Raw genomic sequence first — 27,158 nt, 5'->3', positions numbered from 1 at the left:
GCGGCGAGCTGCCTGCCGGCGCACCAATCGGGGCGCTTCCCCGGGCCTGGCTCGAGGATGCGGCGGCGAGTGCGGCTGAGCAGCCAGGGGAAGGGGCGGGGGGCGGTGCGAGCGCCCATTCGGCGCCGGCTGACAGCTCCCCCGCCGCGGCGGCCCCGCTTAAAGGGGCCGCGCCCGCCGCCCGCGCCCCCGCCGCCTGAGGCGCTCCCCGGGGAGGCCAGAGCCCCGCAGGCTGCCCTACGACCCGGCGCTTCCCCGCCCGCCGCCGCGCCGCCCGCCCGCCTGGCTGGCTCGGCGCGGGGAGGCCCCGCCGGTGTCGCACCGCCCTTTTAAGAGGCCGCGGGGCGGCTCGAGGAGGGCATCGATCGGCGCTATAAAGGGCGGGCGTGCGGCGGCCGCGGTGACAGCGGGGGCGCGGCGCAGCGGAGGTCGGCGGCTCCCGGCGCCGCCATGGACTTCAACGTGAAGAAGCTGGCGTCGGACGCGGGGGTCTTCTTCTCCCGCGCCATGCAGGTGAGGCGGCCGCGCGTCGCCACGGCAACGGCGCCCTCCTGGGCGGGGGGCCCGGGGCCTGCCCCGGCCGGGGCTCGCCTGCGGCTGCCGGGCCTTTCCCGGCAGCGTCTTCCCGCTGCCTCCCGCCCATCGCACGGGCACGGAGCGTCCCTGGGAGCCGCGGGTCGAGGCCGCGGCAGAGCCAGGGCGCTGCTTCCCAGCCCGAGGGAGGCTGGAAAAGGGGTTTGGAGCTGGCTGGGGCCGCTCGACTGAGCCACAGCCCCAGGAGCAGCCACCTCTGGGGGCTCCGAGCGGTGCTGAATGGCCCCGAGCGGGAGCTGAGCTAAACCACGGTGCTGCTGCGGTGAGACTAATAAGGCAAATAGCCCCGGAGACGCTTCTAACCAATATAATGACTGGGGAAGGCGGGAAGAGGAGTGCGGAGAGGATGCTGCTTGCCTAATGGTTGTTGTTCTTAAAGAAAAGCTTATCTTGCAAACAACTGTTCAGTTAGCTGTGCCAGACCCATCGGGGAACTGTGCCCTTTTGGTAGGGAGATGTGGTAGAGGTGGCCTTGCAGACGGCCTGCGCTTCAGTCCCTCGGGAGGTCAGGTAGCAGTAGCTCCCAGGCCTTGGCAAAACACAGTACTGTTAAACCGCTGAGACTGAGCAGAGAGCGTCTCAGTGGGCTAAGATGGCATCAGGAGCACGCTTTCCAAACTTGAGACCGGGAGCTGCTTTGGGGATGCAGTCACCCCCTGGAGCTGTGAGGAGACTTGGCCAGCCATGAGGAGCAAAGTGTGCGGCAGGTGGTGAGATGTGGCTGCTGAGCCTGTCCGCTCCTTGGGCATAATTGGGAAACTCGGCTGGGCAGGAGAGGAGAGAGGCAACTCAGAGTTGGTTGGGATCCTGCCTGAAAAAGTGAAGTCCAGCTGGTGACTCTGGGACTGGGCCGCCTTGTCCTACCTATTGTGTGGGGGTTGATAAACAGAGCAGTGCTGTCTTGTTCCAAACCTTCTGTGCAGTGGAGTAATTCTGGCTCTTTTAGAAACTGGTCTCCTGTAAACAGATATCACCTCCTGTAACCGTGCCAATGAGTCATATGCTATGAAAACAACAGATATTAACTACAGGTGCAAAATAAGGAGCAGATGGAAAGCTTAAAGATGCTGTTCTCATGCAAATGACCTTGGTAGCAGAAGAAAGGAAGAAATGCTGTAAAGAAATCTTATGTTTAGAAGCCTTATTGTAAGTCTCTAAGTGGTTTTTAGCTTCAAGGCGTAGGAAGGAGACAGGCATGGGAACAGTGTCTGCACACAGTGATTCTAGAGCAAGGAGGCATTTATAAATAGTGGCTTCTGCCTGCTACACCTACTCCACATCATCTCGTATATGAATATTCATATGACTAATTACAGTAGTAATTTCTTGAAACAAAATGGTACTTGTGGACAGCATGCAGGTGTTTGCGTAAGGAGGGGAGACTGGAAGGAAGTGGATTGCTGAGGCTGAAAACGACTTTCTGAAGTCTGACTGCTGGGGAAAATAGGCCTATCTGGGCTGTCCCTATAGAGTCCTGCTGCTAGTGTGGGTGAGCAGTGCCCTACCTCCACCAAGAGCCAGAAATGACAGTTGAGGTCTGCTGTTGGCAATGAGGATTAGGTTTGTAGCCCTCTTTAACACAGCAGATCTTCCAGGAGGGGAATAAGACCTGCCTAGAATAAGCTCAGTTTTCTGTAGCACTGGAGATGCTTTCTTTGGCTCCAGGCATTTAACAAAGTGATGTTTTACTGGAACTGCAGTGACCGGGAGATAAATGGACTGGCCATTATGTGCTGTGCCACTCAGACAGCATTAGCTATTGCTGTCTGACTGAGATGTCTGGCCAACACACAAGAGCTGGAAGAAGGGCTGTAGCATTGCTCAGTGAGGAGGGAAGGAGGCAGAGCATGGTCAGCACACCACCTCTGGGGTGGCTTCGTGCAGGAGCAGTCCTGGTTTGAAACCTGTCAAATACAACCTAATGTAGGTGCTAGCTGAAGAATTTTGGACTAGGCTGGACCTCTCACATGACAAAAAAAAACCCCAACAAACTCAAAAACCCACTGCTACCTTTACACAGCTTTTGCTAGCTCAGGCACCAGCTAGCAGGACTCCTACCTAAGGAGAAGCTAGGCAGCTTGAAGGGCTTGTGTGCTGCTGGGTGGGCAATCCTTGTACCCGTCTCCAGCAGGAGCAGGACAGAGGTGGCTGTGACAAAGAAGCTGTATAAGCAGTAACTGTCTTACCAGGCTTGTGTATGTGGCTCCCTGACCAGGCAGTGCCCTGTGGGCTTCATGGCATCTCTTATGTTCTTCAGAAAAACAAAACAGGGAGTAGAAGTAGATGAAGTAGAGGAGGGAGGTGATGGTCAGCACTACTGCCCTGCGAGTGGGCAACAAGCTTCTAGGCTTGGGCAGCTGCAAGGATAAAGAGCTTTTGTAGGATTCAGCATCCCACTTGAGGATGTACTGTATTGACACTTGCACCACCAGTCACAGCCATCGAGCGAGCATCCTCAGAGGGGATGCAGCACATAGCCCCTAAGAGCTCTGTCACCTGCAGAGATACTTCAAACAGGTCACGCTCTTCATCTTCACTGAAGAAGCACAAGGCCTTTCTCTTTGATCAGCTGCACCTTCCAGTTATCAGTAAGTGGTTTTGATCCCAAACCTCTGCAGAGGAAGCTATGCTAACAGCTCCAGCTTCCCTACAGGACTGGCATCTCTCCTTCCAAAGGTAACACACTGGATGTTTCTGTTCTAGACAGGCTGCAAGCCAGCTTCTCTCAGGGATGTCTGGAAATAATTGTAGGTGTCTGTCTTTTGTCAGTTCTGATGTAAACTGGCTCTGGGTGAAATTGCCCAAGCGTGAGTACAGCTTTTGGGTGCTTATCCCACTGCTAATGTAATTACTACTAGCAGGCAGAGGATTACTTATTCTAGCTTGAAGCTCCTGAAGAAAGACAGACTCCCCCATCTTTCTGAACTCTGGTGATAGACTTTTCCCCTCTGCTTGCTGAGCTTACTGGGGTTGATACCTTGGTTGCTGGACACCTTAAAAGTCCAGAGAACAGGAGGTGACTTAAGAAAAGGGTTCTGAAGGCAAGAGGTATGGGCCAGAGCATGCTTCCATTTGAAACACACCTATGAATCCATGAGGGCAGTATTTTTTCTTCTCCTAAATGCCTTGCTCATGAGTTACCCAAGCTGTCCTGTTAATGGCTTCCTTCTGTCCTCTAGCACAGTTTCATTTGGCTCACAGCCTAGCTTTCCTGACTCCTGGTGACCAAATACTTGAAGCCTACTCTGTATCCAGTCCAGAGTTGTTGAGATTCCGGTAGTTTTTAGATGCTGAGTGGGTATGGTTTCTCTCCTAATGCAACCCTGGGTTGCATGTACAAGATGGGAGGTAGATTTGCCTGAACTTTGTCGTGACTCTGCTCACTGAAAAAGCAAATGTTACAATAGCCTGGGCATTATGAAGCTGTTCAGAGGCTTCAGAAAATCCATCAGCCCAAGTCTACTGGCAGGTGCAGGAGACTATTCCTGGTTTAAGACTCCTGGCCCTGGTTTGATCTTTGTGATTTAAGGTGGAAAGTCATAAGTAATGTCCAGCTGGAAAAACTGGGGACCCTGCAAGTGGTACAAGGGTGGTAACAAGGGCCTGAACTCTGCCACCAGATCCTCTGCAAGGGGGCTGCAGCTACCCTGTCAGAGCTCACAGCATACAGGCCTGGGCCAGCTGGAGTGGAGAGGGATGGAAAAATCACACAAGCCTGGAAGAGACACAAGTCAACTCATGCTGTATTGTGTAAAACAGCTGTGGTGTTGGCATAACTCCGTGGGAGCACTGGGATTTTATTCCCCTCGCTTTAAGGGGGAGAAAGGTGCTAACGCTTTCAGCAAAGCACACAACGCATGTGCTATTTTAAAGCCCAGCCTTGATGGCCTTTAGTCTCTAGGGCTGTAGGCACAGCCTTTTTTGATATTGCAGCTGTAGTGCAGAGGGACCCATCCAGCTCGGCTCTACTTGCTCACCCTCCTGACATCCCAGTATTGTCTCTACCAACTCTCCTGGGGAAAGTGGAGTTTTCCCCCAAGCTGTGAATGCCGGCAGCTGCCCTAACTGCAATCCAGCATGGTCTTGCTTCTTTTGGGCCTGTCGCCCAAGTACTGCTCTCCTGATCTGTCAGCCTGCTTGCCCGCATCGGCCCTGATAATGCATCTAGCGTTCCTGCTGGCCAGCCAAGCGTCCCAGAGGAAACCCAACCTTTGGCTGAATTATTGATGTCCTGGAATGCTGCATGACTCTCCTCTTCCTGGAGAGCAAGAGTGGCACTCGACAAAAGGCTGCCCTGCATTATTAATCACCTCATCAGCTTCCCTGCACAAAGACGGGACTAGTGCTCAGCTGGGTCAGCTGCAGGGATGCTTCCTGTGAGCCAGGATCAGTGGAGCCTCTCACACCGTGACCTGGCACGTGATTCCAGGATGCAGATTCTGGAATTGGTTCAGGCTGGGACAGCTGACCCAACTGTCAGGTTCTAGAAAATAAATGGGAGTAGTTTGGCTGCAGCAGGATGGAGGAGCTCTAAGGTTCCCAGGCATTGCAACTGCATGTGCTCTGCCCGCCCTGACTCTCTCCCAGGTAGATATGCACCAAGCCTGTAGGTCAACTTGATACAACCAAATAACACTCCCATTTGTGGCAGTCTAGAATATTTGGTGCTGGCACATTTGGTGCACCAATGCCTCTAGTCCAGGGGCAGCAGGACACAAAATATTTTTAATCTGTCTTTTTATAGTCAGGAGGCATGAGTATATGATCAGCTCGTCTGTCCTCCTGCATCTCTCGGCCTCACAGTGAAATCTTATGTCTGTTCAATGGGAAGGAAAAATAATGAAGTTTCTGTAAGTGTTATGAAAACAAATTCCTAGGAACAGAAGTCCTTTATGGGGGAGTTCTGCTTGAAATGCTTGAGCAGCCAGACTTCATAAACTGCTGTTGTTCTACCCTGCTTTTCACTGGGGACACTGACTTGGGCAGCCACTTAAGTGGGGATCAGCAGCTGAGACCTGTTGCCACCTGAAAGCTCCGATCTCCACTTGCACCAGATATAAGAAAGAACCAGCTCATAGGATAAGGCGGTGTAACTTACCTCTAATCTCCTTGGCTGGCTGTGCTTTCATGAGAAGCTTCATCTGATCTCACTGCAAGCTGCTCCTGCAAGAGGTGGTCCTGCTCTCCCCTGCACCTGATGGCACGCTCCCAGTAGTGCTGCGTAGTCGGGCGAGTTCTCTGATCTGCCTGAAGAGTCATGTTAGAGGTCAAGGTGAGCTGGATCAGTGACTCCCCATGCACAGACAAGGAGGTAGAAGTGTGCTGCAGGGGAGGAAAAGAACACCCTCTGCAGCAACCCTCAGTGAAGCGGTACCAACTGCCCCGAGGCTGTGCCCGGGTCTGGACTTGGCAGCATAGCTGACTTCTGGGCAGGGGTGAGGGAGACGCTTAAGGGAATTAAGTGTAAATGGAGTAACAGCCTCCCAGCATGTGAGCTACGGCTTCCCATGCACTTGCACCCACTTCATGACGTTCGTGCCCTGCTTTCCAACTCTGAAAGAAAGCCTGAATAAGAGATTGTTTTCTGGCCTGACCCTTTGGAGCTACAGGCTGTGACTGAGATTCCTGCCCATCCTCCCCTTCTGGCATAGCCCAGGCTTGCAGTGATCGTGGTGCGTGTCCTCAGCCCTCTTGCAAGACAAACACTTTAGTGCCTGACCTGAGATAAGAACTGAGTGACTGAGTCCTGGCTGCTCCCCAGCCAAGTGCTGTGCAAATGAACCACGTTATTCCACCGCACCAGGCAAAGGGGTGGGTTACAGAAAACAGCCGCAAAGGACAGCGATGCTTGGAGATGCTGCTTGTGAATATAGCAAAGGACCCCAGAGTTGGAGTGATTCAAGAGGCTGGCAGTAGCACTGTGGAGATGCGGGAGGGCTTCAGCAGTGATCTGATTCTGCAGCAATGCTGTAAGAAGCTGACTAAATTCAGCTGATAAGAAATTGGGCTTAGGCTTGACAGCTCCAGGGCAGATGCTGGTGCAGGAGAGTCTAAACTGCAGGAAGAGCTGCAATTGCGAGAGATGAGATCTCAGAAAGCTGTCTGGGAAGGAGGGGTGAGGGAGACTGTTATGCTTGCATCAAAGAGTCTTGCCTTGTTTAAGAAAGCTCTTAAACAGATGACTCGAGAATTGGTGCCAAATACCTGGGAAGCCCCAGTTTGCTGCATGGCAGTGACTCAGCCCAGCCTGGCAGAGTCTGAAAACAGCCCTGGGCTTCCAACAGTGACAGAGGAAGAGAGCCTCAGCCGCTCACGCATGTCTGATTGTCTTTGGGACACACACACGACTATTGTAGACATTAGGTACAAAGCAATACAAACACCCTCTCGCCTTGAATCTGCTTTTAGCCGTGTCCAGCAATAGCCATGGGGCCACGGCAAGACTGAGCTGAAAATAAGTGCCAGTAACCAGGGACTGCTGGTGCTGAGGAAGAGAATAGTGAAGCGATCCCTGGTCACGCATGGCTGCGAGTCCTCTGTCCCCACCGGGCTGCAGGAGGGAGTGTGACTGTCCTTGCAGTTGAGAATCTGTCGCCACCGACATCCAGCAAAGCAGTTCACTGGGTCTATCTCGAATCTTGCCTAAACAGGTCACTGTGTAAAGATACCTGCAGGGCTTGTATATCGCGGACATCTAGGAACATTTGCGCAGGGCTGGCAACAGGACTCTTAAAGGCTGTTTGTCTGCCTCGCGTGCTGGTTCTGGGCTTGCTCCTTATCTCACTTTGTTCCCAGCATTGTACTGGATATGAACGCAGCTGGGGCTGTTGGGCAGCCACAGGAACAGAGCTTGCCAGAAAGCCTTTCAGAAAGGACAGCAGACACCAGACCAAGACCCCCTGAAGAGGGCATCTTGGCCCATCTAGAGCTGAGCTGTGGGATAGGGGAGGGGAGAGGAGAAGGTACAAGTGGCAGCTCAGACAGGAGTTGTATTTCATCTAAGAGTTTTAGCCAGGCTTTAATCTCTTGGCACCTGACTGTACCAAGTATTGTACAGTACCACATCCTGATAAATCAACAGTGGCACCAGAGGGCAGCAACAAGGGCTAAAAGGACAACTGCAACCTCTGTAGGATCCCAAGTGGCGTAGCTGTCTAAAGGGGTCTTTTGGTATGATCCAACAAGATGCTGGTTCCATCAAGAGCAGGAAATTGTGCTTAAAAATACACTGAAGTTGGCCAACATCACCAAGAGGAGCAAGTGGAAAATGGAGATGGGATGAGAGGGAATGGGAGCTCCTCTCTCCAAAATCCCCCAAGGAAGCAATGGGGGGTGTCCAGGCCATCTGACGCTGCACCTCCAGAGTGACAAACCTTGCTTGTCAGATGTCACTGCCCAGTATGAAAACACTGAGGCTGCCTTTTCCCTGCTGGTAATTTTAAACTTAAAAGGAATCACAGAGGGAGGGAGAATCCATTGCCAGTATGAATCTGAGTGCTGAGAGAAGTCAGACGCCGTTATATTTCTCTCAATACCCTGTTTCAGAGCCTGTCCAGCCACTGAATGTCCTAGAGGAAGTCACTTGCTGGAAGCATTTTTATCTAAATCCTGAGTTTGAGCCTCCTTAAACCTCAGATGCTCAGCTGGCAGCTCCCTGCCAGCAAGGCAGGAGGTGAGCTGGGAGGCAGCGCTCAGGCACTGTCAGTCTGATGGCTGTCAGAGGGCACGCGCAAGCCCTGTAGCAAAACCGCCGTTGTGTACATGCTTGTCTAATCAGATGAGACAAAAGCCTGACTTGTGAGGTGGTAGTGGCATTCCTGATGCCGTTGGGTTTGCAGGACATGGAGTTGGTTAGGAGGAGGTGAAGGGAGATGGCACTTTCCCTCATGTGAAGAATGTCCGTTGCTTTCCTGCATTAAGTACTGGAAGCCATGTGCACATTTAAATAGATTCCTCACAACTAGAGTATTTTTGTACCAGACCTTATTAAAAGTTACTCATTCTGGAACACCTCTCAAACCTGGACTCTATTTTTAGCTCAATGCTTGTTCCACTCTTGGGCAAAAACTTGCCCTCTTCCCCTGAAAGATGCCTGGGAACAAAGAATGACACCTTGAAGGCTTTTTAGCTCTATTCTAAGATAAATGCATGAGACAGAAGAAGCCTCAGTGTCTCTTAATAGCCCTGTAGCACACTGTAATTTTGCTTTAGTAGAACAGACCTTCTAATGACTACCTCCTTTCTGCAGTTTACTGAAGAAAAGTTGGGCCAGGCTGAGAAGACTGAACTAGATGCCCACTTTGAAAACCTTCTGGCCAGGGCAGACTGCACAAAGAACTGGACAGAGAAGATCTTGCGTCAGACTGAGGTTCTGCTACAGCCAAACCCTAGTAAGTCCAGCTGCTTCTAATGCTTGAAGGACAAATATCACTTGCAGCTCAAACAATGTTAAAAGACATGCCTTCTGGCAGAGAGCCCTGTTCCACTGAGTTTGTGGGGGTTGGAAGAAATGTGTCTTTGCAGGGCCTGTCCTTCCTTCCCTATGTAGCTGAGAGATGACTGGGTGTGCTCCTGAGGACTGGGAGAAGGTTGGAAGGGAGGGTGCACCTTCTCCTGGAGCTGGTGTTTGCTATCCAGTGCGTGATTGAGGACTATCTGGGGTGGGCCACCATGAATGCCAGTTCCAGGGGCTCCTCCTTCATCCTCCATCCTGTACCCACTGGTGGCATCCTCATTCCAGGTGCCAGAGTAGAAGAATTCCTCTATGAGAAGCTTGACCGGAAGGTGCCTTCCCGGGTCACCAACGGGGAGCTGCTGGCACAGTACATGACAGAAGCAGCTAATGACTTTGGGCCAGGGACACCTTATGGTAAGTCAGCCTGGCTAATTAAAAAGCCCTGGGAATCCATCCCTTCCTAAGAGAGTATCCCCACTATTGTTTTGGGTTAAGACTTCCCACGGCATGCCTCTTGACGGGGGCAGGGTGGCCTGCTCCCCCCGTGGCAACCTGCCTATTAGTGTGTCAAAGCTGATGCCAGAGAAGGGTCTTTAGCCTTTAGTAAGCCAAGACTTACTCCACAGCAAAGCGTGCTCCGTGCTGTGGGGGAAAAGGGGCAGGGATCTCCCCATTCCTAATGCAGTCCTCAAGTCTGGCAGAGCTAGAGAAGAAATAAAGACAGGTGGATCCAGGGTAGCTAGTGCAACTGGTTACAGGACGCAGAAACTCTTCTGTGCTATTTCCGTGGCTTTCTAAACTAGCCTGAACAGGGAGCTGCAGTGAATAGCTTTAGCTTTGTCCAGTTTGAGCACATTTTTAGTCTAAGGTGGTATCTAGTTGCACAGAGTTTCTCTAGACTCTGAACAGGAGAACCACCCTTTAACTGTGTCCTGCAAGTGGAGGGTGGAAGTCTTTCTCCAGCAGAAAGAGAAGAGGAAAACAGATTGGGAAGGCTGGTGCTTGGCTACAAGCCTCAACAGGCCCCTTCCTGACCACAGCACATCTTTCTGCTCTTAAATCCTAACCGTTGCCCCTTCCTGGGGGAATTTTGGGCTTCTTTAAGCAGCAGACCTACACAGAAGCACAGCCTTAACTTCCAGCTGTCCTTGCCTCTGCCACGAGCTTTGTTACTGCTCTCCAAATCAATAGTTGTTCAATAGCAAGTCCTGTTACAGGCAGGACAGCTGTAACTGCATCTATAGCCAGCACTGCCTAATCAACTCATTTTTTCTGCTCTGGTGCTTTTTTAATTTGCTGCTCTGTTCCTGTGCCTCTGTTTTATGAGACAAACAAAGATCATTCTGCGCAAGCAGGTGTAGCAGTAAAAGGATGTCAGTGGAATAAGTGCCTCAGAAGATAGATAAGATCAAAGTTGCACTGGGAGCAGCTGAGAAGAGGCCTCAAGCTAAAAGCAGATTGTAGTTAGGACTGAAGCTGGTGTGGTATGGGCATGGTCACCTTGTCCAGGCAAGGCACACTGTGCCTTTGTCCCCCAACAGTGGAGCCTGGTAGCTCTGGGGGAGTTGGCTGAAGCCAACACAATGTTAATTGGCTTCTCCTGGAGTTGAAGGCTCCTGTTATTGCAGGGAAGACCTTGATAAAAGTTGGAGAGACTCAAAGGCGCTTAGGTGCAGCAGAACGGGACTTCATCCACTCCGCCTCCATCAACTTCCTGACCCCACTGCGCAACTTCCTGGAAGGGGACTGGAGAACAATATCTGTAAGTATGGTAGCAGGGAAGGGAAAGCTTGTCATCTCTCCAGAGATGAGGAGGGCGGGGGGAGAGGGAGACAGTGCTGGAAGAACTAATTTTCCTTCCCTATGAGAAAGGAGGACTCCATACCTCTCCCCTCGAAGAATGCAAGGATAGGGGAATACCAATCCTAGATCTGCTCAGGGCTCCCTCTGCCGCAGGGAAGGATTGCCAGCTGATGTGCATAAGGAAGGTAACTCCTTTCCTGACTCCTGCAGCTTAGTGGGCACCACCCACCCAGAAGGTTAGCCTGTATCCCTGGCAGCCAGGCCCAAAACTCTTGCTGACAAGATGAACGTACCAACTGCTGCTTTCTCCCTAGCATCTTTTGATAAGGAAATAGATTTGATTCCTAGATGATACCTTGTCCCTTTCCCTCCCCACCAGCTCCTAAGCAGTCTGCTCTTAGTCCATTTTTTGTCTCTTCCAGAAAGAGCGGAGGATCCTGCAGAACCGTCGCCTGGATCTGGATGCCTGCAAAGCCAGGTTGAAGAAGGCCAAAGCTGCCGAGGCAAAAGCAGCGGTAACTTTTTCCCTCATTCCCCTCTGTCCTTCTGGCCCCAGGGCTTGGCTCACATGAGCAATGCCACATTCTCTCTGGACAAAAATTAGGCTGCCCTACTATGTCCTGGCTCTGGCAGGCATGGGTGGGGGGATTCCTCATCTGGTGTGCAAGGGAACTGGGAGCAGGAGCCACGTGCCTGTTCCTCAGATGCCCTCCCATGGGGGAGCCGTTGAAGCAAATAGTTCTGAGCTTCCAGAGTCTGGAAACTTCTACTTGATCCAGGCTCCTGTCTCCTGACTGCTAGTGGTTATGGACAATTTGTGCTATAACTAAAAGGCTGCATCTTCTGAGGACTTGCTAAGTTTCCCTGGGAATCTCAAAGCAAGCCAAGAGAGAGCTGAGCTGGGAGGTGTGCAAGGGGAAAGCAAGCTGGAGCTCTGCAGCAGTCCCAGGCCTTCAGAGTAGTTAAGATTCTGCCAACTCAGTTTTTCCCAGGCAGGAGTGCCCGGGGAGCCTGTAAGGGCTGGCCAGTGTCAGATTGTCTACCAAGAGGTCCTTCCTTCAGCCTCTCTATTCACTTAATTCATGGTGCTGTCTAGTTACAGGCTAGTCTCACCCTCTGGCTTTGGGGAGTTCATGGCAAGTAAACTAGCAAAGGTCCCAGGTCAGAGCAGTGCAGAAGGGACTGGTAAGTCAGCCAGTGTCACTGTCCGCAGGCCTGAGCAACGGGGACAAGCGCTTCAAAGTGCTTGTCTGAGGCTGACAAGACCTGTCAGCTCAGGGTGCTCCCTGGGCCTGAGGCATCTCCTGGAGCTGGGCTCTCCCTGGGCAGAGGCAGTGTAGCAGGAGGCAGAGAGGATGTTGCTGGGCACTGATGGGTTCCCTGGAGGGCCTTGTTAAAGCAGATTGCCATCCTGTAGCTCTCTGGCTGTTGGCACAAGGACTTGCCAAGTTCTGCTTCTAGCCCGGGGCCAGGAGCTCAACTAGCAAATGTGTACAATCAGAATAGGCAGGAATCCTTGTCAGTCAGTCTCTGGGATGCACTGGGATACCAGCCTAGGAACCCTGCCATGAGCCTGTTTTCTAGCCATCTGCTCAGCTGGGCCTCTGGCCTTGCAGCTCCCTGGGTGGCCAGTTCCCGGGTGTTTTCCCTTTTCTCCAGCTCTAACTGCATACATGGCATATGGGGAAGCTATGCTAAGCTCAGCAGCCTCCATCAGCAGGTCTAACAGTGCTCAGGCCTATGCGGGAAAGCCCTGAACAAAGCCTTGGGTGAACAAAAGTGATAGCTGCCCTTTTAAAATAGCCTCCTCTCATCAGTCAGGTCGCCCAGATCCACTGAAGGTAACTTCAGGGATCCCCAGTTCCCCTTCTGAAGGGGACAGTGCCTGCAGTCTCAGTAGGAAGTGGCAGCCATTGCTTTATCTGAAGTTCAAATCAGAGCAAGAATTCAGATACCTCTTGTGCTTCCTCCCTTTCCACCCTCTTTACCTTGTTTCCTACATGAAGTGATCCCAAAGCATCTCACCTGCGCACAGACCCTGGGGTGAGGGAGTTCCCTGTAGCTGGAAAAGAAAAACTTGGTTTCTCGCTGGAACTGTAGGCCTAGGGTGCCCCAGGCAGGATGCAGAGCCAGTCCAGGCTTTCCAGGGTGTTTGCCCCAAGCCACGTTTCAGCCCCTCTGCTTCTTCAAAACAGAGGTCACACAGCAGAACCACCCCCTTAGCTGCTGTTGTGGGCACCCATCTCTTACCCAGCTTAGCTTAAAGGTGGGGTCCCTGGCCTCAGGGTGCCTCACTGACTACTAGAGGACAAGGCACAGGTGGAGGTTCCCAGCATGGGGGGGAGAACTGCTGCCTCTGCTCTAGGTGTGTTAACTCATCGTTAGACCACAACATTCCCTGTAACGTGCCTGGAGTCCTGTGTCACACCTCTCCATCCCAGCTGGCCCAAAGTATCACACCTCTCCCAGCTCACCACTCTTGCTGCTCTTCCCCTCTGTAGTGCAAACTTGTGTTCCCACAGCTTCTGTCTCGTGACTGACCCTCCAAGTGCGCTGCTGCCCAGACCTGTGAGCTGCTGTTCGAGTGTCTGGGCTTGTGCATTGCCCTCGGACTTCGTGCTTTGTCCTTCCTGTTGATGCTGTTTTGTTTACTAACCTTTTTGTTTTGTTTCTTTGGAATTTGCTCAGTGTGAGGGAGATGTGAGTATTGACTGTGCTAACAGTGCTGTGATTTTTTTTTTTCTTTAACACCTCTCATTGTCTCTTTCCCATTTTAAATGAAAATTCCTATCTCCCTCGTCCCATCGGGACTAGCCCTGGAGCATGTACTGAGCATGGTCAGGGCTGTGGCTGCCTGGCAAAGGTGCCCCAGAAAGACGGGAGCATCTGTCGGCTGCCTGCAGCCCCTCTGGAGCATGCACTCGGTTCCATCAACGCTGCTTGCAAGCAGTGCTCAAGAGAGGCACGGCCTCCCATAAAGACCCACTCGGGCTCCTCTGGCTGCAGGCAGGAGGAGGTCAGGTTGGGTGGCAAGTCCCTCTCCTGGAAGGGAGGCAGCCCAGAGACAATGACAGGCAGGTTGATCTGGTTGTGGTGCTGTTCTGTCCTCCGGGCTCCAGGGCTCTGCCCGTTTCCCCCCTTAACAAGAGCAGAAGGGGGAGGGACGTGGGTCCCTTTTGACCACTGCTTGCAAATACAACTTGCCCACGCATAGGAGTGCAAGAGCAGCTTGACTCCTTCATCCCATGTGCTGTGACTACTTTTGGGACTCTCTGGAGACCAGGGAATGGGAGGAGAGGTTTCTTCAGTTGCTCTTGATCTTTAAAAAAAAAAAAGCATAAGAAGCTATTCCTGTGAAACATCTCCTCTCCCCACAGGGAGGAGTCAAGCCTAGTTGCTGTGCTGGCCTCAAATCTCACTGGTGTGTGTTTCTCCCTGTGTTCTGGTTTGACTTGTAATAGGAATCACTCCTCCTTATTCCTTCCTCCAGCCATCCCCAAAACTCCTAGATGGTTTAAAAAAAATCTCTTCTTGTTGGGACTGCCTGACTGTTCCTCCACACACTGGTCACTCATTCCAGCAGGCTGCTCGGGGCCCAGCAAATCGGGTCAGCATGTATAAGTAGATCTGGGTGAGCTGCAAAGAGATTAACCTGGGAGAGGAAACGTGGGGCCTGAGAGGATTAACAACGTAGCTGGGTTACGGCTGGATTGTGTGCCAGCCTTGCACACCAACCCACTGCGCAGTAAAGGCGGACCAGGAGGGTACCCTGATCCATCGCACTCGTGTGATGGTCCTGATGTAAGCTAGCTTGTTGGCTTATCTCTTTGGGTGATGCTACAGCCAAAGGCCATCCTAGGAGGAGGCCTAGTCTTAGCTTAGCTGAATAGAGAGACCATGTTATGTGATGGTTAGTGAACCCACACCTGTGCGGGGGTGGACTGGATCCCTTGCATTCCCAATGAGGAAAACCTCCAGACTGCTTAAGTCTTCCCACCCCAGGGCAGAGGTTTAGCTATGGAGAAGGTGGCTTGGAGGTTTTCTGACCTCTGGGATGAAAACTCATACACTGCCTTTGGCAACAGCAAGGCTTTGGACTAGGTCTGCTTTGGCTAAGCCATGCCCCTTACTGAAAATAGCAGATCTGAGCCTGTTAGGCAGAAACATGCCCAGAGGCTTGGTGAGAGTAAGAACAAGTAGATGTGTTTCTTTCACTGTGGAAAGGATGCTCTGATGCTAGTAAACATGCCCACTTTAAGGACAAGGCCCTGTACAGGGACACTTGTAGGACTGTAGGCAGGAAGCAAGGGGAAAGAAGGCCCTGCCCACTGGACTGAGCCAACATGACATGAGCAACCTGCTGGCTGCAAGGGAATGGGAAATGCATCTGAGATTGTGCTGTCTCATCTCCACTCCAACGGGCCGCTGTACGAGTGGATAGCTGTAAGTACAGGCAGAGTTTCTAACAGTAGAAATATCTGCTGTTCAAATACCGGGCGTGACTGCATGAGCCAGTCCACCTTCTCTTGCACAAGCCTGGCTTCCACGCACCACTGCCCAGACTGTTGGGAGACTTCCCTCCTGCCATCCCATACGAATTTGAACTAAGCTCCCAGCACAGACAGGAAAAAAACATTAGTCCCTTCTTCCATCCATTGCCCGACTGACTCCTATCGACTCTTCTGCGTGACTTGTACATGAAACTCTATTCCCCCCACTAGGCTGTGCCTGACTTTCAGGAGACTAGACCTCGTAATTACGTTCTCTCCGCCAGCGCATCAGCGGTAAGATTGCCTCCTCCTAGATGTTGCCTCTCCAACCTCTTCCTGCCCCTCTCTTCACCTGACTTAGACCTAGTGCTCTGCTGTTTTCAACATTTTAATGTGACATGGGCTGCCCAGGGCTCCTCTGACTCAACCTTAAGGATGCAGATCACCCCTCTGGGGGTGCATGGTCAGGGTCTGGCACTTTTGCTGCTTGGTTTGCTTTCCAGTTTCTCCGCCAATCCTTTTCCACATTTCTAGTGGGAATCTTCTGACCGTTTTTTTTTGTCACTAGTGGAGCAATTGAAAGGAAAAAAACCTCCAAGGTTAGCCTTTCTGGATGGTTCCAGCTGTACGCTGGCAACGTCACATGCATGACTGCCTGATCAGTACTGTGGTGTCAGTGCTCAGAGGCTTTAGCTGGTCAAGAGAAGCAAAGGTGGAGGAACCTCTCTGCCCCCCATCGTGTCAGCAACACAGTAGGCTGACAGTGCAGGCTTGTCTATTCTGTAAATAGAGGTAATTTTTTTCCTTTCATCTTGGGGCCTCTCTGTTGGCAGCTGTTACGCAGTCAGATGCGCTGGGGGTGGGTGAATAGCCCGTTGCATCTCTACTGTGTTGCACTGAGTGGCTGTGGTCAAGCGATTGACTTTCCGTGCTGTGTTCATGGCTCCCCATTGCACAATGTCACATTTCTCGTTAAAATGTTGAAAACCGATCATCTTGCTTCCTAAATAGCATTCAGAACAACACTGATGCCTGTTAATAATCTGGGAATGGAAGGGCTGGGGAGTGGGATCTGTAGATATGAAAAAGGACAGCCCAGGCTTCTAGCAAACAAAAAACATCATGGAAACCAGTTGGATTTGGTTAATGGGAAACCCATCCCATTTGGAGAAAGAGGTATGTCTGAGCTGATAGCATCAGTGTTAGTTCCCAGGGGGATCTGTCCTGACCTTCTTGGAGAGTGATGCTGGGATCAGAAATAGCTTTGCATAATAGCTAGAAAACTCTTTCCATGGGTAACGGGCCCGGTGATGAGACTCCTTAGGAAGAAGCTGATACTGGTGATGCCGTAGTAATTGCTCAGTTTCCATCTCTCCTAGTGCAGCAACTAGCAGCAAGCCTGTGGCTCTGGCTTGTCCCTTCGAAAGGTCTGTTCCAAGGACAGCGCAATAACTGACTAAAACTGAGCTCTAGGAGAACCAGAGGAGAGAAACTGGGCTTTCCCTGTCTCTGAATAGCTCTGCTTAGACCAGGGTATCCTGATCATTTCCCGAGGCTTTCCAAAGCAGAACTGAAGGCAAGCATTTGCATAGCACGCATTAGCATCTTGCAGAGCGCCCAGATGCTCAGTTGAACATGTCTAGTCATCACCAAACTGCAAGCCGGTCTGCTTTTGCTGTATTGCAAAGCTGTTCTGGGGAGCAGATGCCAAGCACAGTAACATGACAGGAGAAATAGATGGGGGGGGGGGGAGGGATAGCCCACAGGTGTCCACCCTGGCACATCTCTGCCTAGTTCAGTGGCCCCTCTTCAGAGCTCTGCTAGAGAAGCTGTGACAGCAGTGATGATGATATGGGACAGTTAGAGCAGGGCTCTAGGAGACTGACTTGCTCTAGGTAAGCAGCCAGCACTGACCTCGATCACTGCGTCACGTTTGATGGTTGCACAGCAGGGCCTCCCACCAGGAGTGCCTGTAGGAAACCTGCTGGCCGAGCCAGCAGTGCTTCCTGTGGCTTCCAAAACCATCTATTTCAGAGATTGCAGTTGGTGGTTGAGGTGCCACCTGATGTCCAGCTGCACTGGCAGGGGTGACTTGAATAACAATTGGCATCTCTAATTAGCAAAACGTGGGCTGAGCCCAGACTGCTCCCCAGCTCGCTGCAGGCAGGACTGCTTTGTAACAAGCTCTCTCATCCCAGCATTCATCCCCAGGGGTCAGGCACTGTAGCAAGGTAGGAGCTCTTCACACTGTTGCTCTGCTTTTCTTGCAGGCCAGAGTCCTTGTGCTACTTTAGTCTTAGTGTGTACTGACAGTATAGAGCAGCGGTTGCTGCTCACCTGGCTGTTGAGCTCTGCTCCCTTCTGGAGGGAGGGATTGCTTATGCCCAGGTAACAACTTTGTCTTACAGGTGAGCAAACTTTCTCCTGGACTGTATGCCCTCAGCAGGGCTCTGATTTGGATTCTAAATTTATGTTGCTGTTTTTTGGAGAGGTAGATAACATGGTGCTTTTTATTCTTTTTCCCCTTCTATAACAGGAGGGCTTAGGTGGAATTAGATCCACCTGGAGATAAGCACCTCCCCTGTTTTGTATGAGTTGGAGGCTGGAGAGCCATTTCTCCTCTCTCCCACACTGACCTCTTGTTGTTGTGTAAGAAGGTGTACGTGGGCTGTGCAAGCCTAAATATCCCTTTCTCTCAGACCCTGCCACTTGCCATGCGCTGTACTCCTAGGAATGATTCCAAGAAAAACATATTGAGTACCTTAAAGGGGGTTCCTCTGGCTTGAGCTGGGGTGGAGGAAGACGGATGCAGATCACAGCCTTTTCTGCTCTCTGAGCTGTCTGAAACACTTCTGACTAGAGCTGCATAGTGCCTTAGCCCAGGGGTAGATCTGGGCAAAGCTGGACTGCCCCAGAGCACCATAGGGTCAGAGCTGGAGATTGCACAGCAAGGCCAACGGAAGAGAAACAAATCTGGCTACAATTCAAGGGGTACTGCAATGATTAAATGGGCCTGAAATGGCTTAAGTACTGTCTACAACATCTAAGTAGGAAGACCTCTGGCCAGAGTGAAAGCTTCCCATTGCCCATATAGTAAACCTTGCTCCAAAAACATGAGGGTGTGCTGGCAGAGGCCTTGGGCCAGAGCAGCAGTTCAGGCTAGGACCTGCTTCTCAGCTGCCTCCAAGGATCTTCCCACCATCTGCCTTTCAGAGTAGGAGCTCTTTGAGAAGGGGAAGGGGCTTGTGTCCCCATACATGGCTAAAATTGCTCAGGCCTTAATTGAACCAGTTCCTGATTTGCATAATAAAACATCCTCCTAAAGATCAAAGAAAACACCCAGCCTCAGTGCACTGAGCACGATCACAGCCTGTGATCGTAAGGGGACCAGGTACAGTAACTCCACTCAAGTAAGAAGAGCTGCCTGCCAGGCTACATACCACGGAACAGGAGCTGAGCTGCAGGCCAGCAGGCAGAAGCCAGAACGGGAGCAGGCAGCAAGCCAAGGAACCTGGCACAACACCTTCCTGCTTCAGTCCTTCACCAGTGCAGGCAGCTCCTGCAGGCGCTCCTTATATCAGCTGATGAAGTTGTCTCTGCACCTGGGGCTGCCATGGCCCACCTGAGGGCAGTTGCTGGTGAGCAAATCTCAACAAGGTTCAGTTGGGAGGCCCTGGGTCTAAACAGAGCACGTTCTCCCTCTGACACCACAGCATCCAGCGTGGGGCTTCCAGGTGCCCACAGTGCAAATTCAGCAGTGCTATGCTGAACTTCCCTGATCTGCAAAGGTGACATCAGAAGATGAAGCTGAGGCCCTCAGAGGCCGTCTCCCCTGGCCCCACTGATGTGGGGTGTTGCTGGCAGGCTGGTGTGCTCCCAGTTGATCCAGGGTGATTTCTCTTTGTGTTGCCAGGGCTGAGGGAGTAGTTGTCTGCTGAGGAAAGGCCAAGCCGAGGACCTCTGGGAAGGATCAATGTGTTTTTCTACCTCCTCTCTTCCTTTCCCATTGCTGTGCGCGACTTCTGTTGTCAATTGTTTCATGTCCTGGAGCCAGATCCCAGCAAGCAGCTGGCAGTGTTGTGCTGCCCCAAACATGCCCCTGGGGGTGAGGAGAGTAGGAAGAAGTAGCGTGATGTTTTTCCTGGCTCAAAGGCAGCATCCAGCCATCGCTTCCTCCTTCCTGTAGCTAAACGTGTCCGTTGGTAGCGCAGAGTGGCTGGATTACAATCCCACTAACCTGAGCTCTCTAGACCAGTGGGTGAGGAACACTGGCCTCTGCCTGGCTTGAGCTCATGGCAGTTCCCACGCCCTATTCGTGGGCTCAAGCAGCTCACTTGCCTCTCCACAATCCTAAAAGAAGGGCTGTCCTTCAACACCAACCTCTGCTGGCTTCAGCAAAGTAACCCTTGCTTCAGAGGACTCTGCTGCTTAATCCTTTTCTTCCTGGAGCCCGTTGAATGCAGCAGTTGCTGTAACAGCCCTGGCGAGGAGCAGAGCTGGAGTACTGCTGGCTCTGGTGGCATGGACTTGCTCTCCCATTGTGAAACTGAGCTCGAGGGTGCAAGAATGAGGGGAAGGGGCATCGATCTGGCAGCTGCTGCTGGGTGAAGGGCTAGCTTGTCCCCGGAGTTGGCCTGCTGTGTCCACGGAGCGTCCTTGCTAATTGGTGTTAATGCCAAGTGCTTCTCGACATCTCCAACACTGATCTCCTTTCCTGTTGCTCTGTGGCCCCTACAGCTTTGGAGCGACGAGGTGGAAAAAGTAAGTACCCAGCTGAAATTGTGCTCAAACCTTCTGGGCGTGCTGGTGGTGTTTAGGGGGTGGGGGTGCTGCGGACCCCTTCCTGCCCGTGTGCCTGCGCACATGCAGGGGAGGGTCAGTGGGATGTTGCTGTTGTCAGCCCCAGTCCTGAGCCTGCTGCTGTATGGTTCAGTGCGGCTGACAGTGGCTTGGGAAGAGCCTGCCCCGTGGGCCAGCTGGCTGTACCTAGTGTGAGAGACTTCCTAGGCAAACCAGGCGTGCATTCGTATGTGATAAAAGGCAACTCTGAGAGCCCTGCACCGGTGTCGCAGGAGCAGAGGTGATGTGCTGTGACGTGATTCAGCTCTGCTCCTGTGGCAAAGGCCCTGCCTGCTCCGATTTTGCATGTGCCATGCATTAGCCGCTAGTAGCCCCTTGCCTGCTTGTTCTGGGGTCCGAGCAGGAGCTCTGAGCAGAGCTGAAGCAAGGACAGAGGGTTTCCCTGTGAACAGCCCCAGCTGCTGGAGGGAACAGCTCTGTCAGGAGGGCAGGGTGGGAAGTTTGGAGCCTGTCGTGGAATTGACTCTGGGTGAGCTGCACTTACCCTTCTGAGTTGACCCATGGAGGCAAAGTCCCAGATCTTGTTTATTTTCTGGGTTCCCCGAGGGGAGTGTGACTTGTCCATGAAGATGGATGGAGGGCTGCTAGTGGACTAGAGACCAGAGTGAGCTCTGTGCGGAGCTCCAGCATGGTATGGAGCTTCCAGAGACACCTTCTGGGATCCCATTGCCTTTCATACCTCAAACACCCCCAGCAGATGTTAGCCTGAAGCCTGAACTGCAAGGTGGTAGGATGGCACGTTCCTGCATGCTGTGCATGATAGCAACCTATTACTGCGTTACTCTAAATGCATCATCAGAGCAGAATGGCTGTTTTTGAACCAGCTCATTTTGTACTTTAAATCCTTCTGTCCCTCAAACAAATAAGCTGACTGCAATCAGCTATAAGCATGCAAGGCTCTGCTCCTCTATCCTCTGTCTTTGGTCTGTCCTGGTTGGATAGACCAAGGTATGTCAGTAAACATCAAAGTTCTCGGTATCTTGAAGAAGCACAAGACTGGAAGGGACCTCCCAGGTCACAGTCCGGTGCGGGCTTTATGGGAAACTACATCCTGCAAGTGCTCAGAGCTAGCAGGGAGAGGCAATGGGTCAAATCCCAGGTGGTACCAAACAGAGCTGGGTCTGCCTGTCACAAGTTTCAAATGGCTCTGCTGCTACCGAAGTCTCTGCTCAGCTCACTGGAGCAAGAATGTCTTGGTGCTTAGTGAGGCATTGTACTGGTATTTCCTGTTATATTGCCCCTTCTCCTTTAAATAATCCCTTTCATACAGAGGATGCAAGAAAATAGATCAGTTGTAGCTTAAAATAGACAAATCTGATTAAAAGACAGTCAAAGCATTGCTTTGTTCTAGCTGAGCTGTACAACAGTACTGGTAGTGCTGTTACCAGCTGAGATGTAATGGCCTGCAGCAGCTCCTCTAGCCTGCCCTGCTGAGAAGGCTGGCTCTCCTCTGGGGTCACCCTGCCCAGGAACACCAGCGATGTGGCCTCTGCTCTGAGCCTATCAGCCTGTCTGGATTAGCTCTCTGGGGTCAAGTCCAAACAAGTCCTGTGCCAGATTGATCAGGGCATTTCCAAAGGAGCTCTGTCACAGAACTGGTGCCGTGCAGGAACCACTGCACCGAGGTAGGCAGCCCTCCGATGCCTGCACCCCCCTGGAGAAGAGGAAAAGGACACAGAACCTGTACTCCTTTCCTTCCAGCAAGCTGTGGCTGAGTGGACATCACTATTCTGTGCCATCCGAAGAGGGAACTGGCACGTTCTGCTTGGTGTTAAGGAGTAATGCATGCTAGAGAGAACAAAAGTGCCTGTTTGTCACCCCTTTCCCTCTGGCAGCAGGGAGGGGAGAGCAGGCACCAGAGCACCTGACTGCTCCAACACTTCTGGAGCTCTTCTCTTTGCAAGGATCCACCTGGGTATTCTGGTACTGCAAAACTGCCCTAGTGCAAATATGCTCTTTGTTGGTGGGGGAGAAATGTTCTGTCTGTTCGATAAAGAAGGTCTCCAGTATCAGTCTGTCTTTGAATTCCCAATGTCTGCTGCATAGCTGCCTTCTATTAACCATTGTTTAATTCCTCCGAGCTCAAAATTAGTAACTAGCTTCAAAGGTGAGCATTGGGTAGAAGCTGGATTGGGATGTTCATCTCCATTGCAGAGAGATGTCGTTAGTAACAGCGATTTGGTAAATGCTCCCTGGCCTCAGCCTTTGTTCTGTGGTGATAAAAAGGATACCAGCAAAAGTTGCGCTTTTGGAGAGAAACTTAGGGAGGTTGTCACATTCCTATGCCTGTAGGCTTAGAGAGAGGGGGTTAAAAGGACAGGTGCTGGCATGGGACTGGCTTTCCACATCCTTCAGGATTAACAAAGCCTCTCCATCTTCATGTTCTAGTCTTGTGGGAGTAGGAGCTTCCTAGCTTGATGCATCAGTCTTGAGGTGCCATTCCATGACCTGCAGTCATCCAGTGTAGGATCAAGCAGGCATCAAGTTGAAATACAGCCAGAGGCCTCTGGGATCCTCACCCAGGGTGTCTTGTGCCTGATGTTCAGTGTCACAGGTGCACGTGGATCCTACTGAGCCAACAGCACACTTGTCTCAGTGCCAAAAGGGGGTGGTTGGTGGAGGAGGTGGGTGCTGCCTCTCCCTGGAAGAGGCAGAAGAGTGGTCCTTGCCTTGTGCTGTCTTGAAACACCCTGTCCTGTTTTGCAGGCAGAACACGAGCTGAGGCTCACACAGACTGAGTTTGATCGACAGGCAGAGGTGACACGTCTCCTGCTGGAGGGGATCAGCAGCACACATGTGAGTCTTCCTAGGTAACTGGAGGGGTGACAGGGACTACAGAGACTCCTGGCTCCTTTCTAGAAGGATGCCAAGAGGATGGTGGAGCCCTGCACTGGGAGTAGAGGTAAAGAGGTTATAAATTTGGATGCTGGAATGCTCAAACTGAAAACGTAATGAAGCGTGTGCAGGCAGTGCCACTGTGACACCTGCAGTTCTGCAGTCTTTGAGATGCTTCCAAGCCAGAAAAACCTTGTTGTTCTCTCACTGGAGCTGTGGACCAGCCACATGGGCATAGTTAGGGTGCCAGGAGCAGCCTCCTCTCTGAGATCACCCTTGGGCCTACGCAACATTCCCAAACTTAACAAATTAGTGTATTCAAGCCAACCAAGTAACTCCCTTAAATACTGGCCCACACAAGTCTGCTTCCCATGGGGGTAGGTAGTAGCTGCAGGAAGAGAGTTCCTGTGCCTGGCACCCAAACTCACAGACCAGCTTACGGTCCTTCTCCCTCCAGGTGAATCATCTTCGCTGTCTCCACGAATTTGTGGAGTCTCAGACCAACTACTATGCTCAGTGTTACCAATACATGCTGGACCTGCAGAAGCAACTGGGCAGGTGAGACAAGAGACTGCTTTTACTTCTCTAAGGGTTACTCATCTGGCTACCCTTAGCTCAGGCCTCCTTCCCCATCCCACATCATAATGTTGGGAAGATGTTTTAAAGCCTCCTCCAAGCTCTGACAGAGCTTCTGAGCTTACAGAATGGTGACCAATCCCAGGGGTATTGCATTTAGAGCAGGCTTTGCCATTGGATTCATCTGGGGTTTATACATTCATCTCAAAGCATGATGGCCATGAGAGTTCAAACACTTTTCCTCCAAATTAGTTAAATCGCATGGGAGACAAATTCCTGTTGCCAAGCAGCAAGCCTGACTGTGCTCAGCTGCGGCAGTAACTAATTCTGTGCTGCTGGCTGCACATCCCGTGGGCGTGGGCAGGCCTGTTTTGTCTGTTAACCTGTCACATCAGTGCGGTGGCCTGACCCAGGAGGGGCCGTTGCCTCTGTGTGATCACTCACTACTACTGTTCCATTCTTTTCCATGCTTGCAGCTCCAAAGGAGAAATGTAAGTAAGATGTTGCACAGGACTGGCTCTAAGAGCTCTCCACCTCAGCCAAACTCTGGAGTCTCTGCAGACTCGCTATGAAGGTCAGCAAGGGCCAGAGCTGCACTCCGTTAGTGCAGAGGGGGGGTATCTACAGATAAATGAGACTGAGCTCCATTACTGTCTCTATCTAGAGAGCCCAGAAAACCTGGGAGCCACCAGTTGTGGCATCCAGTTTAACAGCAACAATGACTGTCCCTTTCCAGAAGAACTAACAGACTAAACAGATAACACAGACCATGTGAGAGCAGGGCAAGGACACAGCACAATGGACCCAGTAAAACAGCTGCAGAGCCAAGAATAGCACCTGCCCAGACCCCTCTCTGGTGCCACACTTCAGTCTCTTACTTTGCAAGTTAGGTGCCAGTCCTGTAACAGGACACTGGAATCAAAAGAAGCAGACAAATATTACCTGTTTCATAGTCTCAGCACCTGCGAACTGAGTGCCTTTCCCCACTCAAAGGGCAGCATAGATAAGTTACAGCTGTTAGCTGGAACTCTTGAGCATCATCTCTGCAGTGTTAACGACTGAAAGAGCGAGCTCTTTCTTGGTTCCTCATACTAGAGCTTGACTGAACTCTGCTTTTTTCTCCTGTGTAAGATTTTCAGGCACATTCGTAGGCAACGCAGAATCCACATCTCCTCCCCCAGCTGCTACCTCTCCTCCAGCTGTTGCTGCTGCCACACTCCCTGCTGTGCCTACTATTCCAGTTGTGCCCACGATTGTTGGGGTGCCTAATACCGTGGCAGAGAGCGTACTGAACCCAAATGAAGTCAAGCCTCCTGCCAGTGGGACACGGAAGGCCAGAGTCCTCTATGATTATGAAGCAGCTGACAGCACTGAGCTGGCACTTCTTGCAGATGAGGTTGGTAGCTTTCCTTTGTGTTGAATTTTGCTACAACTGCCTAGCAGCCCACTGCATGCTCAGCAAGGTATTGGTTACTTTTCCTGCCCCTAAAAACCCTGTTTTATGGAACTGCTAATAGTCTTTTCCTTGACACTAGTATCTGCTGAGTTGCAGTGAGCTTGTGCTCATGGCCATTTGCTATTTAAGAATATCACCCCAATAACTCTTCTATTCCTATTGGAGTCTAGCTGTACCCAGCTAACAAAATACCCCAATACTTGGCATCTTCACTGTGACCCTCAAATATAGGTACCTTATCTGAGAGCAATGGGATAAGCTACTGGCTGGAGGCCCGGTCTAATCATGCTGAGAAAAAAGGAAACTCAGCAAGTTGCAAACTCTTCTGTTGACTAGACTGAACTTTTGTATTTGGAAGGCATGACATAGCAATATCATGCCACCCTGTATGCAAAAATACCTTAAGTCAATTTGGAGAAAGAAGAGGCACCAGGGACATCACTGGGCAGATCTCTGTAGATCTTCTATTAAAGCTGCAGATAGCTCCAGGGAAAGGGCACAGATGCCTGCTAAATGAACTTCAGGAATTACTGTTATTTCAGTAGCCATCTGACTGAACTTCTTGGCTCCGTCTGCAGAATAAGGTCCTGTCTAACGCTGGCTTCTCTCCCCAGATGATCACTGTGTACAGCCTGCCAGGCATGGATCCAGACTGGCTCATAGGGGAAAGAGGGAACCAGAAAGGGAAAGTTCCTGTCACTTACTTGGAACTGTTAAGTTAAATGTCTCCAGGAAGAAGAATATACAAGCAGAATGCACCCCTCATCTCCTGGCACTTCTAATGCGGATTTCTTCATCTGAGACCATTGCTCTCTTCAGGGTTGACACTCCATTGCTAATATGGGAATTGTGGGAAAGAAGTGGTAAAACTGTTACATAAGGTTTTGGGAAAGGGCTGATGGCACCTAAGCCTGAATTTGTTAATTACCAGTGCAGCCTGCTTTGCAGTTAGTCTTGATGGTGCAAGATTCCTCGATTACTTTTTTTCCTACCCTACCCTAGTCTCGTTTATCGCAGTGGCTTTCCCAGGGCCAGCAAGCTGTCTCCTTCAGCAGCTGCTCACGGAGTTTGTTACACTTCCCTTGTGTCTGGTGTGGGTTAGTGCCTGCCTGCCCCTCCTGTCCTCTCTCTTCTTCAGAGTAGAATTGCCTAAGTCAAACCATCAAGCATTCCAGTGGGGAAGTGTCCCACACAAACCCTCTGACGCGTTCTAGCTCTTAAGACAGGGAAGCTGAATTTAAGAATTAAGAGCCTGTTAAACCCATCCACCTTGCTCGCCTGTGGGAGAACAGTAACGCAAGGCTCTCCAAGAGCCATGCTTACTATCGTGGTGCCTGATGGCTTCAATCTAGAACTGTCCTCTGAAGCTGGAAGGAAATCTCTTTATGAAGACCAACCTAATAACATAGGGCCTGTATGTCAAAAATCAAACCTCAGTGCAAGGGACCATGCATCTTGCTTGCATTTCCTCTGAGAAACTGCTCTTGGACTGCAAAGAGTTTACAAGCCTTTTTACAAGCTTTGCTCCCTGTGTTAATTGTCCAGGCTTTTCTTTCAGTGCGTCTGTTCCAGGCATGTTTTAGCCTGACTTTATTTTCACCCTAGATGACTGATTTAACTAGTATTTCCCCTCCCATCTCAGCAGTGAACAGACTTGGTGCATCCTAGTACAGTAAGGGATACTCCCAGTTGCTATTGTCTCCAACAGTGAACTATTCTTGGCCATACACGCACTAAACAATCCAGGCTGCCCTTGATGTACGTGGTGGTTTAGCTCAAAGGGAGTGCTCAGGTGTGTATGCCTTTTAATCCTATAAATGAGCTTTTTAGCTAGAGCTCAACTAAAGGACTTCTGCTGCTGTGTAACTAGTTTTCCACTCAAGTTGGATGGATGAGAAACTCACCTGCACCAAGCTCTCTGTTCACTACCTTCCCCGCGGTATGTCAGAACTAACTTTGCTTGTTTATTGATCTTTTGCACTTTCCCCAATGGTATCGTGACCACTCTAATGTAACAGGGCACTGAGCACCTGTGTATGTAGGGCTCATGGTTTTCAGCACTTATTTGCCAATAAACAAACTGCCTGAC

At 51.3% G+C, this 27,158-nt stretch overlaps 1 protein-coding gene across 3 annotated transcripts; it reads left to right on the top strand.

Annotated features, from left to right (window-relative positions):
• The first annotated feature begins 107 nt into the window (after nt 1-107).
• On the top strand, nt 108-27,158 carry SH3GLB2 (SH3 domain containing GRB2 like, endophilin B2). 3 transcript variants are annotated; one of them, XM_075519466.1, is made up of 11 exons: nt 108-513; nt 8,843-8,984; nt 9,335-9,463; nt 10,678-10,811; nt 11,275-11,367; nt 15,574-15,636; nt 20,080-20,103; nt 22,909-22,998; nt 23,495-23,595; nt 24,745-25,009; nt 25,684-27,158. In XM_075519466.1, the coding sequence occupies exons 1-11, from the start codon at nt 451-453 to the stop codon at nt 25,789-25,791; spliced, it is 1,212 nt and encodes a 403-aa protein (XP_075375581.1). In that variant the 5' UTR covers nt 108-450; the 3' UTR covers nt 25,792-27,158. The 3 variants fall into 3 exon arrangements, with proteins under 3 accessions (XP_075375581.1, XP_075375582.1, XP_075375583.1); XM_075519467.1 differs by lacking the exon at nt 20,080-20,103; XM_075519468.1 differs by lacking the exons at nt 15,574-15,636; nt 20,080-20,103 and having other exon boundaries at nt 110-513.

The sequence above is a fragment of the Mycteria americana genome, chromosome 17 (assembly GCF_035582795.1).
Source record: "Mycteria americana isolate JAX WOST 10 ecotype Jacksonville Zoo and Gardens chromosome 17, USCA_MyAme_1.0, whole genome shotgun sequence".
In the NCBI taxonomy this organism is placed as follows: Eukaryota; Metazoa; Chordata; class Aves; order Ciconiiformes; family Ciconiidae; genus Mycteria; species Mycteria americana.
This window is presented reverse-complemented; position numbering and strand designations above follow the sequence as displayed.